Genomic DNA, 25,342 nt, shown 5'->3' with positions numbered 1-25,342 from the left:
AATTACAATACATTTAAAGTATGCCTCCTCTGTATGGATAGAAAATTGTTATATTAGGGCCAGGACAGGACTTGAAAACAGGACGTTTGGTCACCCTATGCTAAAACATGCTAGCAACATGCCAATTCATTCTAGCAACATGCTAAATCATGCTAGCAACATGCTCTTTCATACCAACAAATAAAACATGCTAGCACATGCTAATTCAGGTTAACAACATGTTAATCAAGTTAATTCATTTCAGTAACATATGAAAGAATGCTAGCAACATGTTAATTCAATGTTAGTAACATATGAAAGAATGCTAGCAACATGTTAATTCAATGTTAGTAACATATGAAAGAATGCTAGCAACATGTTAATTCAATGTTAGTAACATATGAAAAAATGCTAGCAAACATGCTAAATAATGCTAGTGTTCATTGATGTCAACAAATAAAACATGCTAGCAAAAGGCTAATTCATGATAGCAAAATGCTAATTCAGGTAAACAAAGTGCTAAATAATGCTAAAACATTTTAATTCATGTCAGTAACATCCTAAAGCATGGTAGCAACATCATGAAAGTTGGAGGTGGAGTTCACCTCCACCTCCATCACCCTGAGTGTTGGAGCTCCACAGGGCTGTGTGCTGAGTCCCCTGCTCTACGCTCTCTACACCCATGACTGTTTGTCCACACACAGCTCCACCTCGATCATCAAGTTTGCTGATGATACTGTTGTCCTGGGTCTCATCTCCAACAACAATGAGACGGCATACTTGGACGAAGTGGAGCAACTGACATCATGGTGCCAGGACAACTGTCTCTCTCTGAATGTTAACAAGACCAAAGAACTGATTGTGGACTTCAGGAAGAGACAGCATCGGTCATACTCCCCTCTCATGATCAGCGGGACACCGGTAGAGAGAGTGAGCAGCTTCAAATACCTGGGTGTGAACATCTCCGAGGATCTGACCTGGACTACACACATCCAGACACAGGTGAAAAAAGCCTGGCAAAGACTGTACCACCTGCGCCAGCTGAGGAAATTCAGGGTTTCACCAGCCATCCTGAAAACTTTCTATCGAGGGGCGATAGAAAGTGTCCTGACTCAGTGCATCACAGCGTGGTACGGGAACAGCACCAGTCACGATGGCAAAGCCCTGCAAAGAGTGGTGCGCTTATCCGAGCGCATCTCAGGCTCAGCTCTCCCGTCTCTGCAGGACATCTACACCAAACGCTGCAGAGGTAGAGCTACTAAAATCATCAGAGACATAAATCACCCTGCAAACTCTCACTTCACCCTGCTGCCATCTGGTAAGCGCTTCCGTAGCCTGATGGCAAAGACTGAAAGACTCAGGAGGAGTTTCTTCCCCCAGGCCATCAGACTCCTGAACTCAGTCACGTGACTTCACTTCACCCCCGCACACACATAAACATCCAGTTTAAACATTAACATCCACATACTGCCATTGCACTGCACTTTACTTTCCTATTGTTACTGCGTAACAACCTGTAATAAACCTTGCACATTATACTTCTTTATATATACATATATATATATTTATGTTAACCACTTATTTCTAAGTCTACAGTTTATCTCACTTATCATATCCACTTATTTTTTTATTTTTTTATATTTTTATATTTTAATTTTTATATTTTAATTTTTATCTTATTTCCTATTTTTATCTTTTACTTGATTTATTTATAATTCTACTTATGTTAATACTTTTTATTCTAATTTTATTCTATTTCTATTTTAATTTCTTGTAACTGTTATTTGCACTGTCCATGGAGCGGACCTGTTTACATTTCACTGCCAGTTGTATATTGTGTATATAACTGTGTATGTGACAAATAAAACTCTTGAATCTTGAATCTTGAATCTTGAAAGTGGCATGCCCATTCTAGCAAAAGGCTAAATAATGCTACGTAGCTACGTGTTCATTAATGCCAATAAATAACATGATAATTCCTGCTAGCAAACTGTTAAATCATGCTATCAACATGTTAAATCGTGTTAACAATGTGCTAATTCATGCAAACAAAATGCCAATTCATGTTAGTATCATGCTAATTCATGCTAGCAGCACTTTAGTTCAGGTATCAAAATGTTAATTCATGTAATTTAAATGTTCAATCTTGTTAGCAACATGTTAAAGAATGCTAGCACAATTCTAATTCATCTTAGCAGTGTTAAAACGTGCTAAAACATGCTATAACATGCTAATTAATGCTACCAACCTGTTAAAACAGGCTAACAAAGTGCTAAAACATGCTAACAAAGTGCTAAAACAGGCTAACAAAATGCTAATTCATGTTAGCGGTGTTAAAACATGCTATAAACATGCAAATTAATGCTACCAACCTGTTAAAACATGCTAACAAAGTGCTAAAACAGGCTAACAAAATGCTAATTCATATTAGCAGTGTGTTAAAACACGCAAAATAATGCTAGCAACCTGTTAAAACATGCTTGCAAATACGCACATCCATGCTGGCAATGTGTTAACGTTTGAACTTCACTAAACGTAAAGCTTATAAAACTATCAAACTTTACTCATCTAGTTTATTCCAGTTTACTCCAGTCTTGTCACATGATCCTTCAGAAATCATTCTAATATGACGATTTGATGCTCAAGAAAGAAGCATTTTTCAGAATTCTTTGAGTTCAGAAGACCAGAATTTATTTGAAATAAAATGTAAATCTTTACTGTAACTTTTGATTAATTTAATGCATTTAACATAAAGTTTTGAGCTGTAGAGTAGGTATACACATCTACACGAGGTACACTACATACCACCTCCAGCTCCATGTTGTACTGCGATGCGTATATGGCCACACTAGGGGCCGTGGGGAAGACTCCATACAGAAAGGCGTAGTTTGACAAACTGGTGTGGTTGAGGGAGCTTCTGTTTCCACTGTCCAAAACCTCCACCATCCCTCTACAGATCAGGGGCATCACCAGCCTAAAGAGACCAGAAGGAGTTACGCATAATGTCATGAAACCGTCAACAACCCAAGATCTTCAGATCACAGGAAACACTTTCAGCGATATCAGAATTAGACTTTGATCTCGCTCATCGATAATGCCTGAATGCATTATAATAGAGAGGTAGAGTTCAGTAAACATCCAGGTAAAACTGATCAGTTCTTTTAAACAGTGTCTCTGTCCTCTAGCGAAGCTTGTGTGTTTAAAGGTCCCATTCCGCATGATCCCATTGTTCAAACTTTAGTTAGTGTGTAATGTTGCTGTTAGAGCATAAATAATACCTGTAAAATTATAAAGCTCAAAGTTCAATGCCAAGCGAGATATTTTATTTAACAGAAGTTCCCTTTCAAAGCCTACAGCGAACGGCTGGCTTGGACTACATCCTGGTACTTCCTTCTTTAATTACGTCAGTAGAGCAGTAGAACAGACTTACCTCCGCCCACAAAGAAACGCGAAAAAGGGGGCGCGGTCTTGTTGCTGTCCCACGTGGAGAAGCGGACGGTCGCGTGGAGAAAAGGAACTGTTGCGTTGAGTGTGTTTATCGCCATGTCGTCGAGACGCTGTTATTTTCATCCAGGAGTCAAATCACCTTTGTTTGGCTTTCCCAGGGACGCTGTAGAGATTATTGAACGCATACATCTCTCCGTTAAGAGGCGTGACCTTTCCAACGTGCGCTAAGCTGCTGTCGAATCATAACACAGGAACTGCTGGCACGTGCGCTAAGCTGCGGTCGAATTACAACACGGTAAGCGCTTGCACAATCAGAACTCGTTACGTATTTCTGAAGGAGGGACTTCATAGAAAGAGGAAATCACCAGCCGTTTTTAGGACAGTGGAAACAGCGGTACACAGATAAGTACATTGTGTGAAAAATACTGTGTTTTTTTACACGCGAAACATGAACACATGTTATATTGCACACTGTAAACACAATCAAAGCTTCAAAAAAACACGAAGAACGGGACCTTTAAAGCTCGTGGGTTTACTCTGCTGATGCCCTGAGGAACATTCCCATTGGACCAACACAGAGTTGTACTGTCGCCAAGTTACGCTGGATGCAAATTACTATTCAAATACCCCGAGGGTGTGAACATTAAATTAGTTTTCTTGCCTTAGTAAAACATGCAAAGCCCAGAGTGAGTGTCTAGAAGAAATGAAATGCATTACCAATGTACTGACAATTCACCCAAAAGTTGGCTCTCACATCTTATTTACTCTTGGACCTCACAACATGTTGTGTCAGGCTTGATGTCAATGCTTATCCTGTGTCCCATGAACAGTGTTGGGGGTAGTAACACATTACAAATAATGTGCGTCATGTAAACAGATGACCTTTTTGATGTAATGAGTAATGCATTACTTTATAAATTTCGTATTTTCTTGCCAAAAACAAGGTTTGTCCTGCGAAAAACATTGGATAATTTTGAAAACGGTGTTTCGCGTTGTAGTGTGGACTGTGAAAACGGAGGCATTTGAAAACATGACTCGTTTCAGTCGTGTGACGCATATTAAACCGAGAGATATACACCGATCAGGCATAACATTATGACCAGTGAAATGAATAACACTGATTATCTCTTCATCACGGCTCCTGTTAGTGGGTGGGATATATTAGGCAGCAAGTGAACATTTTGTCCTCTGAGTTGATGTGTTAGAAGCAGGAAAAATGGGCAAGCGTAAGGATTTGAGCGAGTTTGACAAGGGCCAGATTGTGACGGCTAGACGACTGGGTCAGAGCATCTCCAAAACTGCAGCTCTTGTGGGATGTTCCCGGCCTGCAGTGGTCAGTCTCTATCAAAAGTGCTCCAAGGAAGGACCAGTGGAGAACCGGCCACAGGGTCATGGAGGACCAGTGGAGAACCGGCCACAGGGTCATGGAGGACCAGTGGTGAACCGGCGACAGGGTCATGGGCGGCCGAGGCTCATTGATGCACGCTCATTTACGCTCTGTAAAACAAAGGAGCGCTGATAAACACTACATTATTAAGCATTATTCATTGGAACTTTGATAAAACCAATTTTTATGTAGCTCAACACTGAGCCAAGCATCACTGAATTTGCAGTTCCCTGGCACTAAGCTAGTTAAAAAGCTCCACATTATGTGCTCATTATGCAGAGCTGCCTGCACGTGATCACGATCCATCCGCTCATGCAGTATTTTTTCAGGCTTTTTTTACCGCTTCCTCCCCAATCAGTAGCGCTGTTTTTTTCTGGCTTTGGCAGTGCATACAGGCCAATTTTTTTAATAGCACCATGCTACTCTAACAAAATGTAGTTCACACTTAATTAAAGCACTTTCAAGGACCTATGTTTGTTTTCAAGTACTTTACTCCAGGCCTTGAATCCATGTGTCTGAAATTCAAGTACTTTCAAGAAGCGTGGGAACCCTGTGAATCTGTTTTTGTGCCAGTGAGATGAGTAAATGCTCACATTTAGTCTAGATCTACAACAACATGTTTACACAGTGCACACAACGCCTCTGCACTTTACTCACTATTTATCTCAATATGGGGACAGTAGGGGCGGATCTAGAAGATTATTTATAGGACACCAAAGCAAGCCAGCATTCAATCATCAATAATCTATACAAAAGATGCAGGATTCATTGTTAAAGTGCCCCTATTATGTTATTTTAAAATGTCCTCATTATGTTTTGGAGGTCTCCTACAACAGGTTTACATGCATCAAAAAACACTTTCATTTTCTCATAATATACATTGCACATCACCAGTGTTCAATGATTCTCAAACGACTCGACAGATGGATCAGTCTCTCTAAATCCCTCCTTTCCACGAGCCTACTCTGCTCTGATTGGTCAGATGGCCCAGTCTGTTGTGATTGGTCTACCGTGTACAGCGTGCATTTCTAAAAACAAATGCCCATTACCATAACTGAACTCCAGCTCCGTGCGATGATGTCGATATTACACAAATCCAAGTGCAAGTCCGAATCGATCATGAAACATTTGAAGAACTAGTTATTCAACCCGAATCTTGAGCAGGACGTTTCTCAGTGATGCTAGTCAATTTGAGGTACATTATGAGATGTTGCAACTGTACTTCCTCACCATCAGCATTTGCAAGTGTGCATCCACCAACAAACCCCCATGTATGTGTGTGTGTGTCTGTGTGTGTGTGTGTCTGTGTGTGCGTGTGTTTCTAATTTATTGCGGTGCACATGCAGGAACTGTATCAATAGCAGCGCATACGTTAGCCAAACACTAACGTGAATGACTGATGTAACATTAAAGTTTGCAAAACAAATCTTGCTCCATCCTTTGTCTGTCATTCTTACTACTTTGAGTTAAGATAATCTGCATTAACAGACTCAGTTTTAGGTAAAACTGCAGCCCACAGTTGATTTGCAGTAGTATTTCAGTGAGTTAGCCGGTTAGCCAGATACCTACACAATATGAAACACAATAAACACATTGTAGAGCACAGCGTCTTCGCCACATGATGCTATCCAGTATCCGCTGCAGTGTTTGAGGTGGTTCAAGTTTTCCCCGGCATTTGCACGCGCAATAAGTGGACGGACAATATGCGTCACAACGAAACGGCTTGGGATTCGTTTAAAAAGCGTTTCGTTTAATTGACTCAGAGTTGACCCTTACATTTGAGAGACAATAACTTTATATACGGTGCACTTTCAGATGTAAAACTTTGCAGGATGTTTTCATTCACTTAGAGCTATGTTACACACTACATGAAAGGCAATTTTCAAAAATCCATTATGGGGCACTTTAAAAGATTATGGTCATCTCGATTCAAACCCCCACACAATCTTATTTCTAAATGACAGCGATTCGGCTGTGTCTATTAAACCTTTGCCAAGTACGATCACAGTGAACATTCAGATCTGCGATGCCACTGAGCCAGAGAGAGCAGCTGTCATGTATAGATATGAAACCGCTTCACAAACAGTCTTTTCAACCACACAGTATCATTATTTGTCTTACAAAAATTCAAATGATCACAGAAGTCCTGGGATATAGAAGTTTATAGTTTGGTTATAAACACTGATGTCTGTCTACGGTAGCTTAAAACTGTTAACCTGTTTGATTAAAAGAGAGAGAAAAAGCCTGTATGAAATGTTTACTGTCATTATAAGGCATGTGATCATGATATATGTGGTGTAGGTGTGGACGTCTATTCAACATTTAAATTAAGATGAATCACGTGTCATAGGATGATACAGGACATTTTCAAATGAATGTGAAGATATTCATTAAAGGGGGGACGAAATGCGGTTTCATGCACACTGAGCTTTTTTCACTGTTAAAAGACTTGGATTCCCATCCTAAACATGGACAAAGTTTCAACAACAAAAAAAAGTACAACGTTTGAAGGAGTATTTCTGTGCCAAAAAATCAACAATGTCACCAAAGATTTGTGTTTTTGGTTGTCATGGCAAGAAAATCATGTTTTTTCCGGAGCAGCAACAGAGTTGTGCAAGTGTTTGTTTGTTCCCTGAATTTCGGCGACGATGGGATATAAACAAGATACAGTTCAACTCCGGATTCGTATAGCTCGTCTTAATGCTGAAAGAGTGAGCAGTCCCAGTGGTTAAAGTTCACGGTCGTGTGTTGGAAGCAGGCGGTGAGTAAAACTGCTTCAAATGTCTTTGTGCTGTTTGCTATCGATTCCATTGTTTTTCTATGTAAACATGCACAGCTCAACGCAATAGCTGCGCACACTCGCGACTCTTTAGCTCCGCCCGAGCGACACGCCCCCAGCCGCTCAGCTTTTTCGGAAAGACTCTGTACAGCGTATCTTTCTTTTATAAATATAATAAAACTAAAGACTTTTCGGAGATATGAAAGATGCAATACTACTCTATAGGTACTCAAGATTGACATTAGATTGACTGAAAATGAGTGTTTTATAATATATATATTTAAAAAGACAAATGAAATGGTAAAATGGTCATGTCTGGCAATTCACGTTACTTGTGTTACCCACAACACTGAATATAATAATATTATAAATATGTTTTTGAAAGAAAATGAAAGTCTATGTCATACAGGCTATGTTGTTGAATGCATTACTTTGTTAAACACTTGCAAAAAAGAACACACCTGCAAGGCCTAAAAAGAGAGCGAGCCTCTGACAGGTAAGAAAAAGCAACGCAAACATAACATTTCTTTCTATAGTTAGTTACTTCTTTAGGGTGTAACGCAATATGATTTGAAGGTCTGAATGTGCACAAATGTGAATCAATATTGAGAAATAACGTGAATGGAAAGATCAGTGAATAAATACTTCTCTTAATTCTGGTCTGTTCCAAAGACAAGGCTATGACTTGGGATACAGAATCAGTGTTGGGCTCGTTACTCAAAACATTTACTATATTACACATTACTAGTTACTCCTTTCAAAAGTAATATTACTTATTACGCCCTAATGACAGTAATTAATTACATTACAAGTTACATAGCCTGTGAATCCATGAAAGTTACAGATAAATGAAGAGTACAACCAAGCGGCAACCTCCCGCGATCTCTCGAATTCAACATGGAAGTGACTTAAACTGCAATTCATCGACTGGCCGCTAGAGACAGGCTCCAGAATGGAGTCAATCCCATAGACCCCTCCCATAGTTGTTTTTTTAAGGGCGTGGCCACTTGAGTGACAGGTTACAGCAACCAGGCAGCTCAGCTCCACCCACATCCCGCCTCTTTGCCCATAGTCAGTTATCCTGCAACGGCCGACTTTAGGCTTCAAAACTGCTCTTCAGAAACCTATGAGTGACGTCACGGACACTACGTCCATATTTTACAGTCTATGAGTAGATGACTCAAACTGATGACAAGCCACAATTTTTTAACAACTTCTGTTATTAAAGTTATAATAACGCAGCAACATAGGTTTTTTTTTTTACGAGTTTCACGTTGATGTGCTGTCCTAGAAGGTGATTCAGGAGATTTGAGGTGGAGTTGATCACAGTATACAAAGTCTTATGCCGAGTTCTTATGCCCCGATTTTGACTCTCCAAAATCGCAACAAATGCCCAAAATCATAGGCAAATCGTTGCTCTTGCACGTGGTGAATGATCAAAGACGCAATCAGAGAGAATCGCAGATGAGTCGCCGATGCCCATGAGATATTTGGCATGCTAAATATCTGGACCTGTCGGCGATTCAAACTCATGCTGTGTGAGATGAGTTCTGACTGAAAATTACATCTGCGATAACCAACAGCCAATGAGAGCGCAAGATACAGGGCAGCGGGAGGTTCAGGGAGGAGTTATAGACCAGAATATCCGTATTTTAATTGATACATTTACAGTTATATCAAACAGAAACAAAGCACAAACATTTGCTTGACCTGCCGCAGAAGTAGCACATTGAACAATTATTTATTTACCTCCAACTCTCTTTGCAGAACTCAATCATTGCTCCATGTGTTTCCCCAACCATTTCCTCCGCCATAATCTTATTTCTTTTTCTCCTTTTCGCTGCAAATCAGCGCACAGACAATTTGGATCGCAAGCTTTCTGCAGTTTATCGTTTTTAATAACAATTCCAGTCTGACGCTCGTGTGATCTCGCGTTGTTTCCTTGTCACTTCTCGCGTGTGTTTGGTTGTGAAACGTAGTTTGCGGACGGGACAGAGCTGTCGGCGATACCTCCTCTTCTACAGTCATGCAGTGTGAAACCCCCTGTCCTCGATCCATCGGTCAGTGTGAACACAGCAGTGACTGAATGCTGGCCCAAATAGTCATGAGCAGTGATCCTAAAAGTTTGAAAAATTGTGCAATCTGAACTCGGCATTAGTACCTTTACACAATTTACATAAGACATTGATGGTCCCCTACAAAATTAAACTAATTTCTGTATTTCTTGCTGCGTTGGTGACGTCACATGCGTACACGCACGACAACGATTATGAAATTTGATAGGGATGATTGGATTTTTAAATTTCAAATAATTAGCGATTGTGACAAAAAAAGTTACTAGCCGTTTTTTGGATGGTAACTGTAATATTAATTTTATTAGTAATTAGTTACACTACTAGTTACCAGGGAAATAAATATTATTACTGTAACGTGTTACTGCCCAACACTGTACAGAACCATTTTTATAATGTTTTGATGGTGTTTTTCTTGTCCATTTCGCAGCTTGACAGTTTGAAACACTGATTGAGATTCTGCTAAACATTCTCCTTTTGTGTTCCACAGAAGAACAAAAATCAATTTTGAAATGACAAATGATGACAGAATATTCCATCTTTTACTACTAACAATTTGCATGGTAGACTTACAGTTTTGCCGTGATGAGGAGAATGAGGGCTACCACAGTGGAGCGGGTAAGTTTTTTCAGCTGACCCACCATGGACAGACCCAGATAAAACAGTGCCGCTCCCCCAAATGAGTTTGCCAGACCATCTACAAACTCCTCCATGAAGGGCGGGATCTTCTGGCCCAGCAGAAAGTGAGAAATGAGCCCGATCACCACCATAAAGACAATGGGGTTCTTGACAACCTGAAGGACCACCAAGCCCAGCACTTTCAGCTTACTCTGCTGGTGAGGTTCTCCAGTCCTCCACCTCTGCACCTCACAGAACGCAAAGCCTAGCGGGTTTAGGACCATGAGGGAGACCGGAGCCACCAGGTAGATGTACTGAAGGTACTCAGGATGGGTGTTGCGGTACAGAGCTTCAACTGTGGAGGACGCAAAGGATCAACATTAACAGAACATTAAAATAATCATCCATTTACTTAAGTAGGTTTGGACATTCTTCAAAAAAATATCCTTTTGAGGAAGAAAGAAGATAATATGGGTTTGGAACGGCGTGTGCCGTCGATGGATAAAATGAGAAGTTGAATTTAGTACATTGTTGTGGAATTTTTTTTTTCAGTTCCATCTGACCTTTGGTTTACTCAATTTCTGGGTTATAAAACACCATTTACTTTATACATAATCAACCGATAATACTATATGTGTGTAAGTTTAAAGGCCACAACACTGCTATAACGATATACTAAGAGGAAAGACATTATTGGAATCACTTTAAGAGTGCAAAAAAACATTTTCCAATCAGAATCCACTTGACTTTCAAGAGCTTGAGCATTTAAAGCAGACGACACACATTGCAAAAAATTATCTGCCAATGGGGTGAGAAACATTATCTTGTCTCTGTTTGAATTAAGATTATTTGCCTTACCCCATTGGCAGATAATTTAGTTTGTTTTAATCTAGTGAACACATCTTGATTTAAGAATTTTTAGATATTTGGATTGGAAACAAAACAAAAATGCCAAGTAAGAGAATAATTTTTTGCCGTCGCAAAACTGTAACACGCAGAGAACATTATTGTGCATTGATTAGGACGCTAATATAGCTATCAATATAGTTATTGTTAACTATAGGGAGTGTGAACGGGCCTTAGGGCACATTCTCTGTGTTTATTTCTTGCAAAGCCATAAAGCAATTGATATACACTATATGCCAAAAGTTTTGGGACGCCTGCCTTTACACAAACTTTAATGTCATCCCATTCTTAATCCGTAGGGTTTAATATGGAGTTGGCCCACACTTTGCAGCTCTAACAGCTTCAGCTCTTCTGGGAAGGCTTTCCTCAAGGTTTAGGAGTGTGTTTATGGGGATTCTTCTAGAAGTGCATTTGTGAGGTCAGGCACTGATGTTGGACGAGAAGGTCTGGCTCTCAGTCTCCGCTCTAATTCATCCCAAAGCTGTTCTATCGGGTTGAGGTCAGGACTCTGAGCAGGACAGTCAAGTTCCTCCACACCAAACTCACTCATCCATGTCTTTATGGAGACGCTTTGTGCTCTGGTCAGTCATGTTGGGACAGGGCCATTCCCAAACTGTTCCCACAAAGTTGGGAGCATGAAATTGTCCAAAATGTCTTGGTATGCTGAAGCACTCAGAGTCCCTTTCACTGGAACTAAGGGGCCAAGCCCAACCCCTGAAAAACAACCCCACACCATAACCCCCCCTCCACCAAACTTTACACTTGGCACAATGCAGTCAGGAAAGTCCCATTATCCTGGCAACCGCCAAACCCAGACTCGTCCATGGGATTGCCAGACAGAGAAGCGTGATTGGTCACTCCAGAGAACACGTCTCCACTGCTCTAGAGTCCAGTGGTGGCGCGCTTTACCCCACTGCATCCCACGGTTTGCATTGCACTTGGTGATGTTGGGCTTGGATGAGCTGCTCGGCCATGAAGCTCTACACACTGATCTTGAGCTCATCTGAAGGACACATGAAGTTTGGAGGTCTGGAGCTGTTGACTCTACAGAAAGTTGGCGACTTCTGGGACCCTCAGCATGCGCTGACCCCGCTCTGTGATTTTACGTGGCCTACCACTTCTCGTGGCTGAGTTACTGTTGTTCCCATTGCTTCCACTTTGTTATAACACCACTAACAGTTGAACGTGGAATGTTTAGTATTGAGGAAATTTCTCGAAATGGACTTATTGCACAGGTGTCAGCTGATCACGGTCCCACGCTTGAGTTCACTGAGCTCCTGAGAGCGACACATTCTTTCACTAATGTTTGTAGAAGCGTCTGCAGGCCTAGTGCTTGATTTTTTACACGTGACCATGGAAGTGATTGAACACCTGAATTCAATGATTTGGAGGTGCGTCCCAATACTTTTATGAATATAGTGTATATTGACATTTCTACATTCATTCCCGGGTAATCAATGTCATGGATGAAGGTTGAATCACTGGTAAATTTTGCAAATAGTTTCAAACTTATTCATAACGCAATGTTGTTTCAACATCTTGCTTTTCACCATAGGTGATTTTGAATTTAAAATGTATATTTATGTACATTTAACCATTTCAATGTTTTTCAATGTTGAAATACCTGACATTTTAACTGGCTGAGGTATTCTGTGAATCACACCAGTGTTATGTGCAAAGCACTGGAAACAGTGCACTCAAAACAATGAAAATGAACCTCAAACTAAACTAAAAGCCTGTACAGCATATGGATTGTGTTTCCTACGAACTTATGCATGGAGAAAACTCTGAGCAGATGAAAGTGAAAGAACAAACGTGCATACAGTCAGAAATATGATCATCAAGTTTTTCATGATCTGTGGGCTTGAGGTTATTTTTGTATTTGTCCTGTGAACCATAACCATAGTTTTCTTAGAAAACAGGTTTATGACACATACTGTATATAATAATTTATTTAGGACTGGTCCTTTTCTACTCACCTATAGGGAATCCCAGGGCAAAGTCATTACTCTGTGTGGCAAATATCGAGAACAGGCCAGCTTTGGAGAAACGGCTCTCTCGGTTTGCCACCAAAAGTGTGAGTACACACACAAAAAAGAACACAGTCACTTTTGCCACCAGGATACTAAAGAAAAACGGCCAGATTACATCCCCGAAGTCCAGAAGCACCATGTTTTTAAAAAGCAGGGCTGGAAGCGCAAACTTGGACACAAAGCTGCCCAGTCCTTTGGCTTGTGTAGCTGGGATGATGTTTGTACGGCCTGCGACGTATCCGCAGAGAATTATCCCGAAACATTCCAGCAGGGCTGGCAGGAGTTTGTCAATTGACATGCTGGGTGGGACGGAGGGGGGGTCAGATCCATCCCCGCTGCTCAAGATGGAAATATTAACCGACAGATCATCCATCCTGAGTTTGACTACAGGCCTGTCAAAGGCCTAAAGTAACTAAACACTCTGAAAAGCAAAGAAAAAGAATCATTAGAATACAAAATATAACAGTCATACATATCTAGTGAATATGTATGTATTTTTCTAACTAAACGTTATATAGCACAGTGACTATTTGAATATATAAGGGTACTCAAATCCTGGTGTTAATAAAAGGGCTCTGAATGATTACTATATGTATGTATGTGCCATGGTATCATTCTACCAAGTCAACTATACTTTATAATGGAATATTATTACAAGTATAAATGGTTTGATGAATATCCGAGAATAGTAAATTTAACTCTCTTTCACGTCTTCTTGCACTTGAACGGACAAATTCCCACAAAATATGTCAAAATGCTCGGCGAGTATCCTAGTAAACACAGTTGGTTATGCCTTAAGTGAGTGTAAACAGTTGAGAAAACAAATGTGAAACAGTAGAATCGATCCGTGCAGCTCTTAAAGTGACAGCAGCTTATATAATCCTGCTGCTGAGTTTTTAATGTTAATAGGGCTGCAACGACGCGTCGACGTCGTCGATGACGTCGACTACGAAAATACGTGCGTGAAATGCGTCGACGGCACATTATTTACGTTCTAGAATGGAACAGAAGATCTAGAATAATGGCGGCTTCTGCTCCCGGGCATAGTGAAAATGATCATTTATCATATAAAGCCAGACCGCGACATTCAAAAGTGTGGGAGTACTTTAAACAGAAGCCGAATAAAACTGTGCTTTGTTCGCTCTGTAATGCCGGTTTCACACTGCGCGCGGTGGCAGAGCAGGAGATGTGTGTGTGGAGAGCGGGAGCTTTCACACTGCCAATCAGTGTTGCCAAGTCCCGGTTTTCTCCGCGGAATTGGGCTACTTCTACACTGTTGCCGCGGGCTGTGTCTCATGTCCGCGGGTTGAAGCGATCCCAACTATGTGATATTTAGCCCCGGGAATGAGAATTTTAGCAGGCAGCCCTGCAAAAAAAACACACATATTTAACCCCCCGAATGCGATGTTTACCGGAGAACCTCCCCGAAACGCGATTGGGCTTGTTTTGGGCTAGTTCTGAGTAACGAATGGGTGGGTTTTGTTGCGAAAACCTGGCAACCCTGCTGCCAGTGTTCGTCTCGCTGAACCGTGGCGCGTGTATTGCAACATTCGGTCACATTTTCTGGGGTTCTTCTCCGACCTCAGTACGTCTCGTGCTTTTATTTATTATGGGCTGCATAAATCCTGTTAATGCGACCTGGTTCCCCTCTGTCCCAAACACATATGCATAATAACAATATGCTGTATATAGGTAGTTTGCATGATTAAAGTAACATTAAAGTTAAGATATTCCTCTAGCTTTAATCATTTAAATGTGTCTTTGAAGTTTGGGCGAAAACTTCTGGCAGCTTTAGTCGTTGTTTATGCACATGTATCTTCAAAATAGACGACTAGTTATACTATATTAAAACTATGATGAAAGCTCCTGCATGTGAACCTTTTGCAGATAAATACAAGTGCATTTTCGTTTACTATTGACACAAATCAATAAGTAAATCATACTATAGTAAACAACTTTTCCTAATTAGGCCTACTCTGTATACATTTTATGATGAATAGTATCATTATATATTATGTTTAAAAAGCTTCTTGTGTTCATATATTTCATTATAAAATGGCATACTATGTACACTACCCTTCCTGAAATACAATTAATATTTTCATCATTCATTGATTTCATGTTAAAATAATATACAAATTCACTACCCTCTTTGAAGTACAATAATCAGTAAAAAAGAATCATAAGATTAATCCGGAAAAGTTAGATTAGTCGACTAATCGAAAAAATAATCGTTAGATTAGTCGACAGAAAAAATAATCGTTAGTTGCAGCTCTAAATGTTAAATCAAACAACAAAACAAATAAAAATTTGCGCACTGCTCTCAACTAAATAACTTTTGTAACTTTAATAAGGATTAATAAGTTTAATTCTGTACCTTAATACTGTTAGACCTACAAAAAAAAAAAACCTGAAAAGCAGTTATTACTGACTGTTTAATAGGCTAATGTTTTACATTTACATTAGTTAGGCTAGTAGTTTTAGCTGTTGTATCAAACTGAAATTGTGAATATTCACTGGTATCTAAAATGTTGGTGTCCTAACTGACTGTTTTTGCAAAAACAGTTTCATTGCCAGTAAAAAATATTTATGGACGGTACCTTTTCTTAAGTCACCGGCCATTGGCAGGTGCCTACTGTATCATATTTCATACATACATTTCTAACATTATTAAAACTCGAAAAACATTTCGTACACAATCTACTACATGTCTTCTGCCCTCGTTTATAGCTTGTACTTTTTTTACAAGTAAAAAGTCCTTTAATATAATTCTAAAAAAATTTCCTCCATCAGGTCGTGATACTTTTTGCTATTTTAATGTAACAATAACTTTTATATTGTTATTAATTAAGGATGCACGATATATCACCACCATATCGGTACCGGCCGATCTGTGTTCATTTTTAACGTTAACGTTATCGTTATCGGCCCGATAAGAAATTTTGCCTGATATATTAAAGCCGATAAAATAATTGATTATTTCCTTCAGCTGAGACACTTCAGATGCGCACGGTTCACCATGATGGGTTTGAATGGCTTGAAATATGATTGGAATCACTTCAAAAAAATTTAAATACAGTTAATGCAACATGTGCAGCGGTCATATAAATTATATTAAAACCTTATAATTGTGTGCTTGGGACATGGCTTTTAATGGTGAGACTTTTGTTTTTGTAATCAGGCTTTCAAAAATGATATAAAAATTTGTATTTAGATTTATCGGCCAATATATCGGTCATCAGCTTTCAAATATAAAGAATTATCGGTTATATCGGCCGAAATGTTCATATCGGTTCATACCTATTATTAGTAATTTTAAGATTAACTGCACTTTTTTTTTTATTGTTAAGGTAATTAGTATCAAATATGATCCATTTTGATAAACTTTTTTGGGGGTGGGTTCATCTCTCAATCATCATTTTATTGCGTTGCATTATTTGTTTTAAAAACTAAAGAGCTTTGATCATAAAACTAAGCATTTAAATGTCAGCTTACCAAGACATTAATGGGAGATAAAGAGCAATGACTGATATTTGTAAGCATTACTTTGATATAGATCTCATTGACTTACATTACAAACATCAGAATTAAACAACAACTGTACTAAATTGCATATTTTTGCTCAGTTTGGGTTATTTTTTTTCTTCCTCGAGTATGAGCTCCATATTCTCAGTATATCTCACCATATGAGCCATAAAAGCCAAATATGATACAACTTTATTTAGATTTTCTATAATATTTTGTCTAATAATATTATGTTTAGTCTATACTCTGTTGAAACAGAACACCATGACATGATTTTAATCTAATCCAGCATCTTGTTACACAGACAGAGACGTGGGTATAGTATAACAAGCACTTTACCAGTGATAGCATCAGATTTATGTATTTACTCCAAGATAACATCATGGTCTTGCCTGTCATGCTACCAGTTACCCATGGCACTTTCTGGTACTGGTCTAAATTGTACACAGTACGTCCAGTGCATGTACGTGCCAGGCGAAATATCCTTTAGCACGAACAGCAGAATGTATTTCAGATGTTCTGTATGTACAGTGAGTTGTTGACAGACTCACCGGATCAGCTGAATCCTGTAAATCCGACCTAGTGATAAACACACACAGACCAACACAAACACACTTTCCCTCATGTTGTCTCGTTCAGAGGATGACTCTCAGACCCGTGCCTGCTCTTCCGCATCGCCTCTGCTCTGTCTGTGCGCTGGGAGTAAGCGTGTGTCTCGTTATATCAGTACTAACACACACCGCTGCAGTCAAGTTATCGTTAAGAGTGTGCGCATGCGCATAAGAGCCCAGGGACCTTTCACGTGGTGCTTTGCATAAGAGCCCAAAACAGACTTGATATGGACACCTCCTTTATTAACATAAAAGATATGAAAACTCTAAAATCTATTAGAATAAGGCTTACATTTCATACACTCAATTTGTATTCATTCTGAACCATTTTGAACAGCTTTGCGAAATACTACCCAGGCAGATGTTCTGGCTATGGTCGATAGAGGGCAGCATTGCTCTAAATGAAGGATTCTCAATGCACTGCGAACTCCGTGTGAAAGAGAACAACACAGGCCTTAAAATGTGCATTTAAGCTGCTAAATAATGTCCTGGGCCAATGAGCATCTTTCAGTGATTTGACGTCTTTATATGGCAAATAGTCATTATTCCTTCCACCTAATAGAAAACTGAAGTGTATGATAGAAATGTGTATATTCGATGTGCATTTTCATACTCAGAACAACATTTTGGAATGTACAGAACAACATATTATATAGTTATTGATTTTATTAGGAAAATAGCACACATAAAAAAGAAGTGGCCTCAGTCATTTTGTAAATGGCTTTAAATGATATGTAAATCTTTTGGAACAAACTAAAAACAAAAATGCGATGAAAACATGTTATGCTTCGAAAGCACAGGATTTTATATTAGATTCAACTTTATTGTCATTACACAAGTACAAGTACAAGGCAACGAAATGCAGTTTAGGTCTAACCAGAAGTGCAATAGCAGCAAGTGCAGGATATATACAATGGTTGCGTAAGTGCAGGACATAAAAATGTTCTGAATATATATAAATATGTATAAGTAGAGAGATGGTTATTACTATAAGTAGAACTGAATTTACAGATGAATATATACAGTGAATAAATATACAGATGGCTATTACTATAAACAGAATTTACAGGTGAATATGTACTATGAATAAATATACAGATGGCTATTACTATAAACAGAATTTACAGGTGACTATGTACTATGAATAAATATACAGACGGTTATTACTTGAACAGAATTTTACAGTTAGAGGTATACAGTAATATGTTAGGCTAATATGAGGAATATAGCAGTGGATTAAGTTAGTACAATAAATTATGGACAGAGCTATCCGAAAGAAAGTGTAAAAGTGCAGTGGAAAGTGGTTGCATATTCCAGTTAGAAGTACGGTGCAAAATGCAAATGTAAACATTGTTACTGTAAATACAGTCGGCAGTGCAGATGAGCATTATCCAGTTACGGTATGGTGGTGCAGAATGCATAAGTAAACAGTTGTTACTGTAATAAACAGTCAGTAGTGCAAATAACAAAGTGAAGGCAGATGTGAGGTAGGAGAGTTATCAGTTTATGAGGGAAGTGGATCAACGGGGGTTTGAGTTCAATAAAGAGACAGCTCTGGGGAAAAAACTGTTCTTTAGTCTGCTGGTCCTGGTCCGGAGGATCCTGAAACGCCTGCCGGAGGGCAGGAGAGAAAACAGTCTGTGGGCTGGGTGAGAGGAGTCCTTGAGGATGCTGCGAGCTCGATGCAGACAGCGTTTCCTCTGGATGTGTTCGATGGCAGGCAGTGGAGTCCCTGTGATGCGCTGGGCAGTTTTCACCACCCGCTGCAGTGCCTTGCGCTCCGCAACAGAGCAGCTCCCATACCACACTGCCACACAGTTGGTCAGGATGCTTTCTATTGCGCAGCGGTAGAAGTTCACCAGGATGGCCGAGGAGAGCTGATTCTTCCTCAGTGTCCTCAGGAAGAAGAGGCGCTGGTGAGCCTTCTTGACCAGGCTGGAGGTGTTGGTCGTCCACGACATGTCCGCCGAGATGTGGATCCCCAGGAACTTGAAACTGGAGACACGCTCAACAGCCATTCCATTGATGTGGATGGTGTCGTGTGTGCCTCTTGACTCCTTCCTGAAGTCCACGATGAGCTCCTTCGTTTTGGTGGTGTTGAGGAGCAGGTTATTATCAGCGCACCATGTGGCCAGGTGCTGGATCTCTTCCCTGTAGGCAGTCTCATCGTTGTTGCTGATGAGACCAATCACCGTAGTGTCGTCCGCAAACTTGACGATGGAATTAGTTCCATACACAGGCTTGCAGTCGGAGGTGAAGAGGGAGTAGAGAAACGGACTTAGCACACAGCCCTGTGGTACACCAGTGTTGAGTGTGATGGATGTGGAGCAGGTGGATCCTGATCGAACATTCTGGGGTCTGTCAGTTAGGAAGTCCAAAATCCAGTTACACATTGAAGTGTTGATGCCCAGGTCTCCAAGTTTGGCAATTAACTTGGATGGGATGACAGTGTTGAATGCTGAGCTGAAGTCAACAAACAGCATGCGTGCATAAGTGTTTTTACTGTCCAGATGGGTGAGCACAGAGTGCAGTGCCATGGAAACGGCATCCTCTGTGCTCCTATTGCTGCGGTAGGCAAACTGGTGTGAGTCCAATGTGGATGGTATAGAGTCTTTTAGGTGTTCCAGGACCAGCCGCTCAAAGCACTTCATAATGATGGGTGTGAGTGCTACAGGGCGGTAGTCATTAGGGCACCTCGGGCTGGAGTGTTTCGGCACTGGCACAATGGAAGTGCGTTTAAAGCATGATGGTACAGCTGCTTGGGCGAGAGACAGGTTGAAAATGTCTGTAAAAACCCCAGCGAGCTGCTCCGCACATGCCCTGAGCACACGTCCAGGGATGTTGTCTGGTCCAGCAGCCTTGTGCGCGCTGATCCGGCTCAGTGCCTTGCAGACATCTGTGGTGGAGAGTGTGATTGGTGGGTGGTCAGCTGAGGGTTTGAGCTTGGTGGCAGTTTCTCTGTTGTCTCTTTCAAAACGAGCATAAAAGTAATTTAGCTCATTCAGGAAGTTGACATCAGTGGCTGCGGGGGTGGAGTGGGGGGGTTTGTAGTCACTGATGGCCTGGATGCCCTGCCACATGCGTCGAGGGTCAGAGTTGGAAAAGTGACCCTCAATCTTAAGCTTGTAGCAGTGCTTGGCCTTTTTGATGCCCCTCTTCAGGTTTGCCCTGGATGCGCTGTAGGCTTGTGCATCTCCTGATCTGAAGGCAGTATTGCGTGACTTCAGCAGGAGTCGTACTTCCCTGTTCATCCAAGGCTTCTGATTTGGGTATGTGGTGATCTGTTTCTGGGTTGTAACACTGTCGATGGTGGTATTGATATGATCCAATACTGAGGAGGTGTAGGAGTCAATGTCCGTGTGAGCGCCACTGGTGGCTTGAGAAGCAAACATACTCCAGTCTGTGTTTAGAAACCTTTCCTGGAGTGTGGAGTCTGCCCCCGCAGGCCACACCTTGATGGTTTTCATTGATGGCTTCACGCGGTTGATGAGGGGTGAATATTTGGGTCTGAGAAACAAAGAGAGGTGGTCTGACTGTCCCAGGTGGGGGAGGGGTGTCGCAACGTAAGCTCCGGCCATGTTTGTGTAGACATGGTCTAAGGTTTTGTTTCCTCTGGTGTGGCAGGAAACATGCTGGTGAAACTTGGGTAGCACTGACTTTAAGTTTGAGTGATTAAAGTCACCTGCAACAATAAACGCAGCTTCCGGGTGATCAGTCTGTTGTTTACTGATGGCTGCGTGAAGTTCTTTCATAGCAAGCTTGGCATCAGCATCGGGTGGAATATAAGCTGCTGTGATAATAGTGGAGGTGAACTCCCGCGGTAGATAAAACGGTCTACATTTAACCATGAGAAACTCCAGGTTAGCTGAACAATGACTCCCAACAATAGCAGAGTTTGTGCACCAAGCTTTGTTAATATAAATGCACAATCCACCCCCTCTGCTCTTCCCAGAGCCATCTAATGTTCTATCCGCCCGGAGTGTGTGGCGTCCCGCTAGCTCGATAGCGGTGTCCGGTATTCCGCTGTTTAACCAGGTTTCCGTGAATATTAGGACGTTACAGTTCAAAAGTTTCTTACTGTGTGTGATGCTGAGTCGAATCTCCTCCATTTTGTTCACTAGCGACCGTACATTGGCAAGGAAAATGCTGGGTAAAGAGAGCCGATGAGGAGTAAGCGTTAGCTTAGCACGCGTTCCTCCACGTCTCCCTCGCCTTTGTTTATGATCACGCCGCCGTCTGCGTGCACTTCCGCCCGGCCGGGTAGAGTGCAGAGTCACCGGTGTCTTAGCGATCTCAGGAAGGAGTTGTAGATTGTCCATAAAACTGTCGGAAATTCGCAAACCAATATCCAAAAGCTCAGCGCGGGTGTACGATGTAAAGGCACAACTGTTCTGTGCGAACAGACCCGAGAAGAACAGGAAAAATACCGCAAAATTGCAGAATCTGGAGAGACGCTGAGCCTCGCGATCTACTCGCGCCGCCATCTTGGCGCCGCCATATATATGAATTTCCTGTCTGCAGATGCAGGGTTGCCAACTCTCACGCATTTGGCGTAATTCTCACGCTCTCACGCTGCCCAACTTAATCTCACGCCAAATTGCCAAACCTGCTTTTGATATTAAACAAAGTCTAAGCTTTTAAGTTTTTTTAAGTTTTAAAGCAAAAATTGCGAAATAAATGCGAAATTCAAACAATAAGCGTTTTGGCGCTAATATGGCATAACAGCCATAGCTGTCAACATTGAACATTGAAAATAAGGGAGATTTCCCGGAATCCATCCACAAAATAAGGGATTTTTTTACATGATTCTTACCCACAAACTTAAAAAAAGTCTTTTGTTTGACATTAAACAGACAGCAGTAAAGGCTACTGCCCCTTTAAGACCTCGGATATGCGTCGTCTTTTCTGGACTGTATAAAGTTTACTTAAGCCATATACAGACTATGTCTGCTAGAATACTCATCAATATGGACATGTTGACACACTTTTTGCGTGAGTTTGTCCGTTCAAGAGCAAGACTTGAAAGAGAACTCAATATTTGCGCGCTGAGAGACGTGTGCGCGCTCTCGGATGAGTGCACAGACACATTTTCTCACAGCGCGCGTGACTTCTCATTCGCGTCTTCTGGCACTAAACCAGATAGTTGCGTGTTCTGAGTTAACACAATCAGAACGTAAAAATACGGGATATTTTACGGGGAAATACTAAACCGGGAAGACAACGGGAAAAGAGCTAAAATACGTGAGAAACCCGGAAAAAACGGGAGGGTTGACAGCTATAAAGCCAGAGTGTTGAAAAACCATTCGGAGTTGCGCCATGCTCTCTCATCTCGCGGGGGCGCGCGCGGTCACGTGCTTCACGGAGCTCTCAATACTTCTAGCGCTGGGTCAATGCATGTCAATGGCTTGATGCTCAACAGCTCCACTTTACAGGTGTTTGCAGCAAGTTTTGGTAAACACTACAGCATAGTGTGCATTGATTATTACGTCAACCATACAGGATCGTTTTATAATGGAGAGTGATGGAGATGCAACATTGTTAACATTAATGTTAATGTTTTTATTGTAGGCTATTTAGCCCTCAGGTATTCCATACTCATTGGTCACACTCATAGGCTACTCATTGATGGTCAAATGTGACCTTAACTATTTTTCAATTGAATAAATGTTCTATATTTTAGTTCAATAATATTTATTGAATATTTTGAGATATTTTGGTACTAAATACTATTTGTTCAATAATTATGGTCCATTAATGACCACTTAAAATATTTTTCTTCTAATATTTTTTTTATATTACAATTAGTATAGTAATTAAGGTTAAATTAGAGAATTCTTATTCAAAGAGGCAAATTAGAGTCATTTTGTGGCTCGAAAAATAATAATTTCCATTTGTAATGCCATTAGGTGCCTTTATGGCTCTTTAATCAATATACATGTATCTAATCTAGTTGCTCAAAAAAGTATTGCAGTTTTGCATTTTAATAAATATTTAGATATGATCAAACACAAGATTTCTTTAAATGTGAAACTTTAAAATGTTAATAACGTACATATCCTTATTTCCTTATATGTACAGTGGGCTATGAATTGATACTCAAATCGAAATCGATATACCGTCGTAAAAACCGCCAGCCCCTCAACACCCCTAAAAAAAGAAAATCTCACTCCAACCTGATCTTAAAAGTTGGCAACCCTGCTGATGTTAATGTGACATTGTGAGTATGTGATACCTCTTGTTCTCATGGCATTGATTAATAAATAAAAATAAAATAAAAAAATATTAAACAATTGCTAAGGCACTAAACCCCATTGAACCAAATTCTCAATAATAAATCACTATTTTTGCAAAACCTTAAATAAGTTAATGCAGTTAGACAATGTTTGCAAATCTCATGCACTCTTTGCACAAAAATATATTTAATAACTCAGTATTTCTTTTAGAGTTTTATTTGACCTTCTTGTCTTTTGCAGTTGGGCTGCAGTATGTTTACAGTACGCAAGTGCTGAGACTAATCAATATTCAGCACAATATTAAAATTGCAGTACAGTTTGCAATATATACTCCTTACTCAGTTGCAATTACTATACTTTTTTATGTAATTGCAAAAATTGTATATGATATATATTTTTTCTGTAACATTCCGGATGCTGTGTTCTCCATTTCTTGATGTGTAGTGAATGATCAGTAGAGCTTTTATTTCTCGAAACCACCGCCCACTTTCGCAAAACACACAAAATCAAAACTTCAAACTACACTGTAAAAAATAAATCTGTAAAATAACATTGGCAGTAAAAAGTACAGGCAGCTTTATTACCCGGACATTATCCAGTAAGCTTATGGACATTTCTGTGAACCTAACATTGAGGTTATTTGCAAATAGGCATTATTTCTTCCACCTACAGTTTTTCGTAATTGTTTACACACAAATACTGGGACTTGAGACACAATGACCACAACATGTAACTCATGCACCAACCCCCTGAACCAATGCTGCTAAACTACAAGCACAGTTCCCGCTATTGCAGGTCTAAAGCACTCTTTTTTTCAAAACACCACACAATTCTCTGCATTTGGCACAATTTCCATGCAGAAAATCTCTTGTTTTCACAAGGAACACACTGCCATTCAAATCAGCACACTGACTCTTCACATGGGCAAACACCCGTCACAGTTTTACAATCAGCAAGCAGAACTTTAGCATAAAAGGGCAACAGGTGAGCTCTTCTGTTTTGGAGCAGCATCGTTTTTTACTGTAAATACAGTAAATTCTTCTGTTGTTTTGTATGTAGACCACTGTATGTGCAACTTTGTGTTGGTTGGGATGTACACGGTGTACACTGTTTTTGTGGGAACAATAAAATATATTTGTTACCGTGTATTTGTGTGTTCTGACTATAAAAACAACATTCTCAAATATTTTACAACACACTCATTGTGATGAATGGAGAAGAAGTGTTTTACATTGAGCACGTCAGTGTTCAGCTGGTTCTTATAAATATCTATTCATATGATGGTTTGTGTGTGTCATTTGAAAACAAAATACCATTTTGAGAAGAAATAACATTGTTTTGAATGTAAAGGTTCATTTTGCAGGAGAATTGAGGGGTTTTGCCCATTGTGTGTGTGTTTTTTTGTTTGTGTGTCGAGTTCTGAGAGTAACTGTGTAGTCAGAAAATGTGTGTAAACATTCAAGAAAAACTGTAATGTTGTGAAAGATAACAAATAATAATAAGTTGTGCAATTTGAGCTCCAGTAGCTCGTCTGTTTGATCGGACCAGGAGATGCTCTGACCCAGTCGTCTAGCCGTCACAATTTGGCCCTTGTCAAACTCGCTCAAATCCTTACGCTTGCCCATTTTTCCTGCTTCTAACACATCAACTTTGTGGACAACATGTTCACTTGCTCCCTAATACATCTCACCCACTGATGAAGAGATAATCAGTGTTACAGTTTTTTTCAACTGCTTATACACATTTACATCA

General features: G+C 40.3%; 1 protein-coding gene across 4 annotated transcripts in view; it reads right to left on the bottom strand.

Annotated features, from left to right (window-relative positions):
- gpr155a (G protein-coupled receptor 155a) overlaps positions 1 to 17,513 on the bottom strand; it is a 50,253-nt gene extending 32,740 nt beyond the window's left edge. For all 4 annotated transcript variants that reach the window (XM_079821584.1, XM_079821585.1, XM_079821583.1 and 1 more), the window contains exons 1-4: positions 17,298 to 17,513; positions 13,168 to 13,642; positions 10,238 to 10,637; positions 2,785 to 2,953 (exon numbers count right to left, since the gene is read on the bottom strand). In XM_079821584.1, coding sequence (XP_079677710.1) covers positions 2,785 to 2,953; positions 10,238 to 10,637; positions 13,168 to 13,594 — 996 coding nt within the window. In that variant the 5' untranslated portion in view covers positions 13,595 to 13,642; positions 17,298 to 17,513. The remainder of the gene's footprint in view (positions 1 to 2,784; positions 2,954 to 10,237; positions 10,638 to 13,167; positions 13,643 to 17,297) is intronic.
- Between the last annotated feature and the right edge of the window lie 7,829 nt (positions 17,514 to 25,342).

This window comes from Gobio gobio (assembly GCF_949357685.1).
Source record: "Gobio gobio genome assembly, chromosome: 7".
Lineage (NCBI taxonomy): Eukaryota > Metazoa > Chordata > Actinopteri > Cypriniformes > Gobionidae > Gobio > Gobio gobio.
Note: the sequence above shows the minus strand (reverse complement) of the source record. Positions and strands in the feature narration are given on the sequence as shown.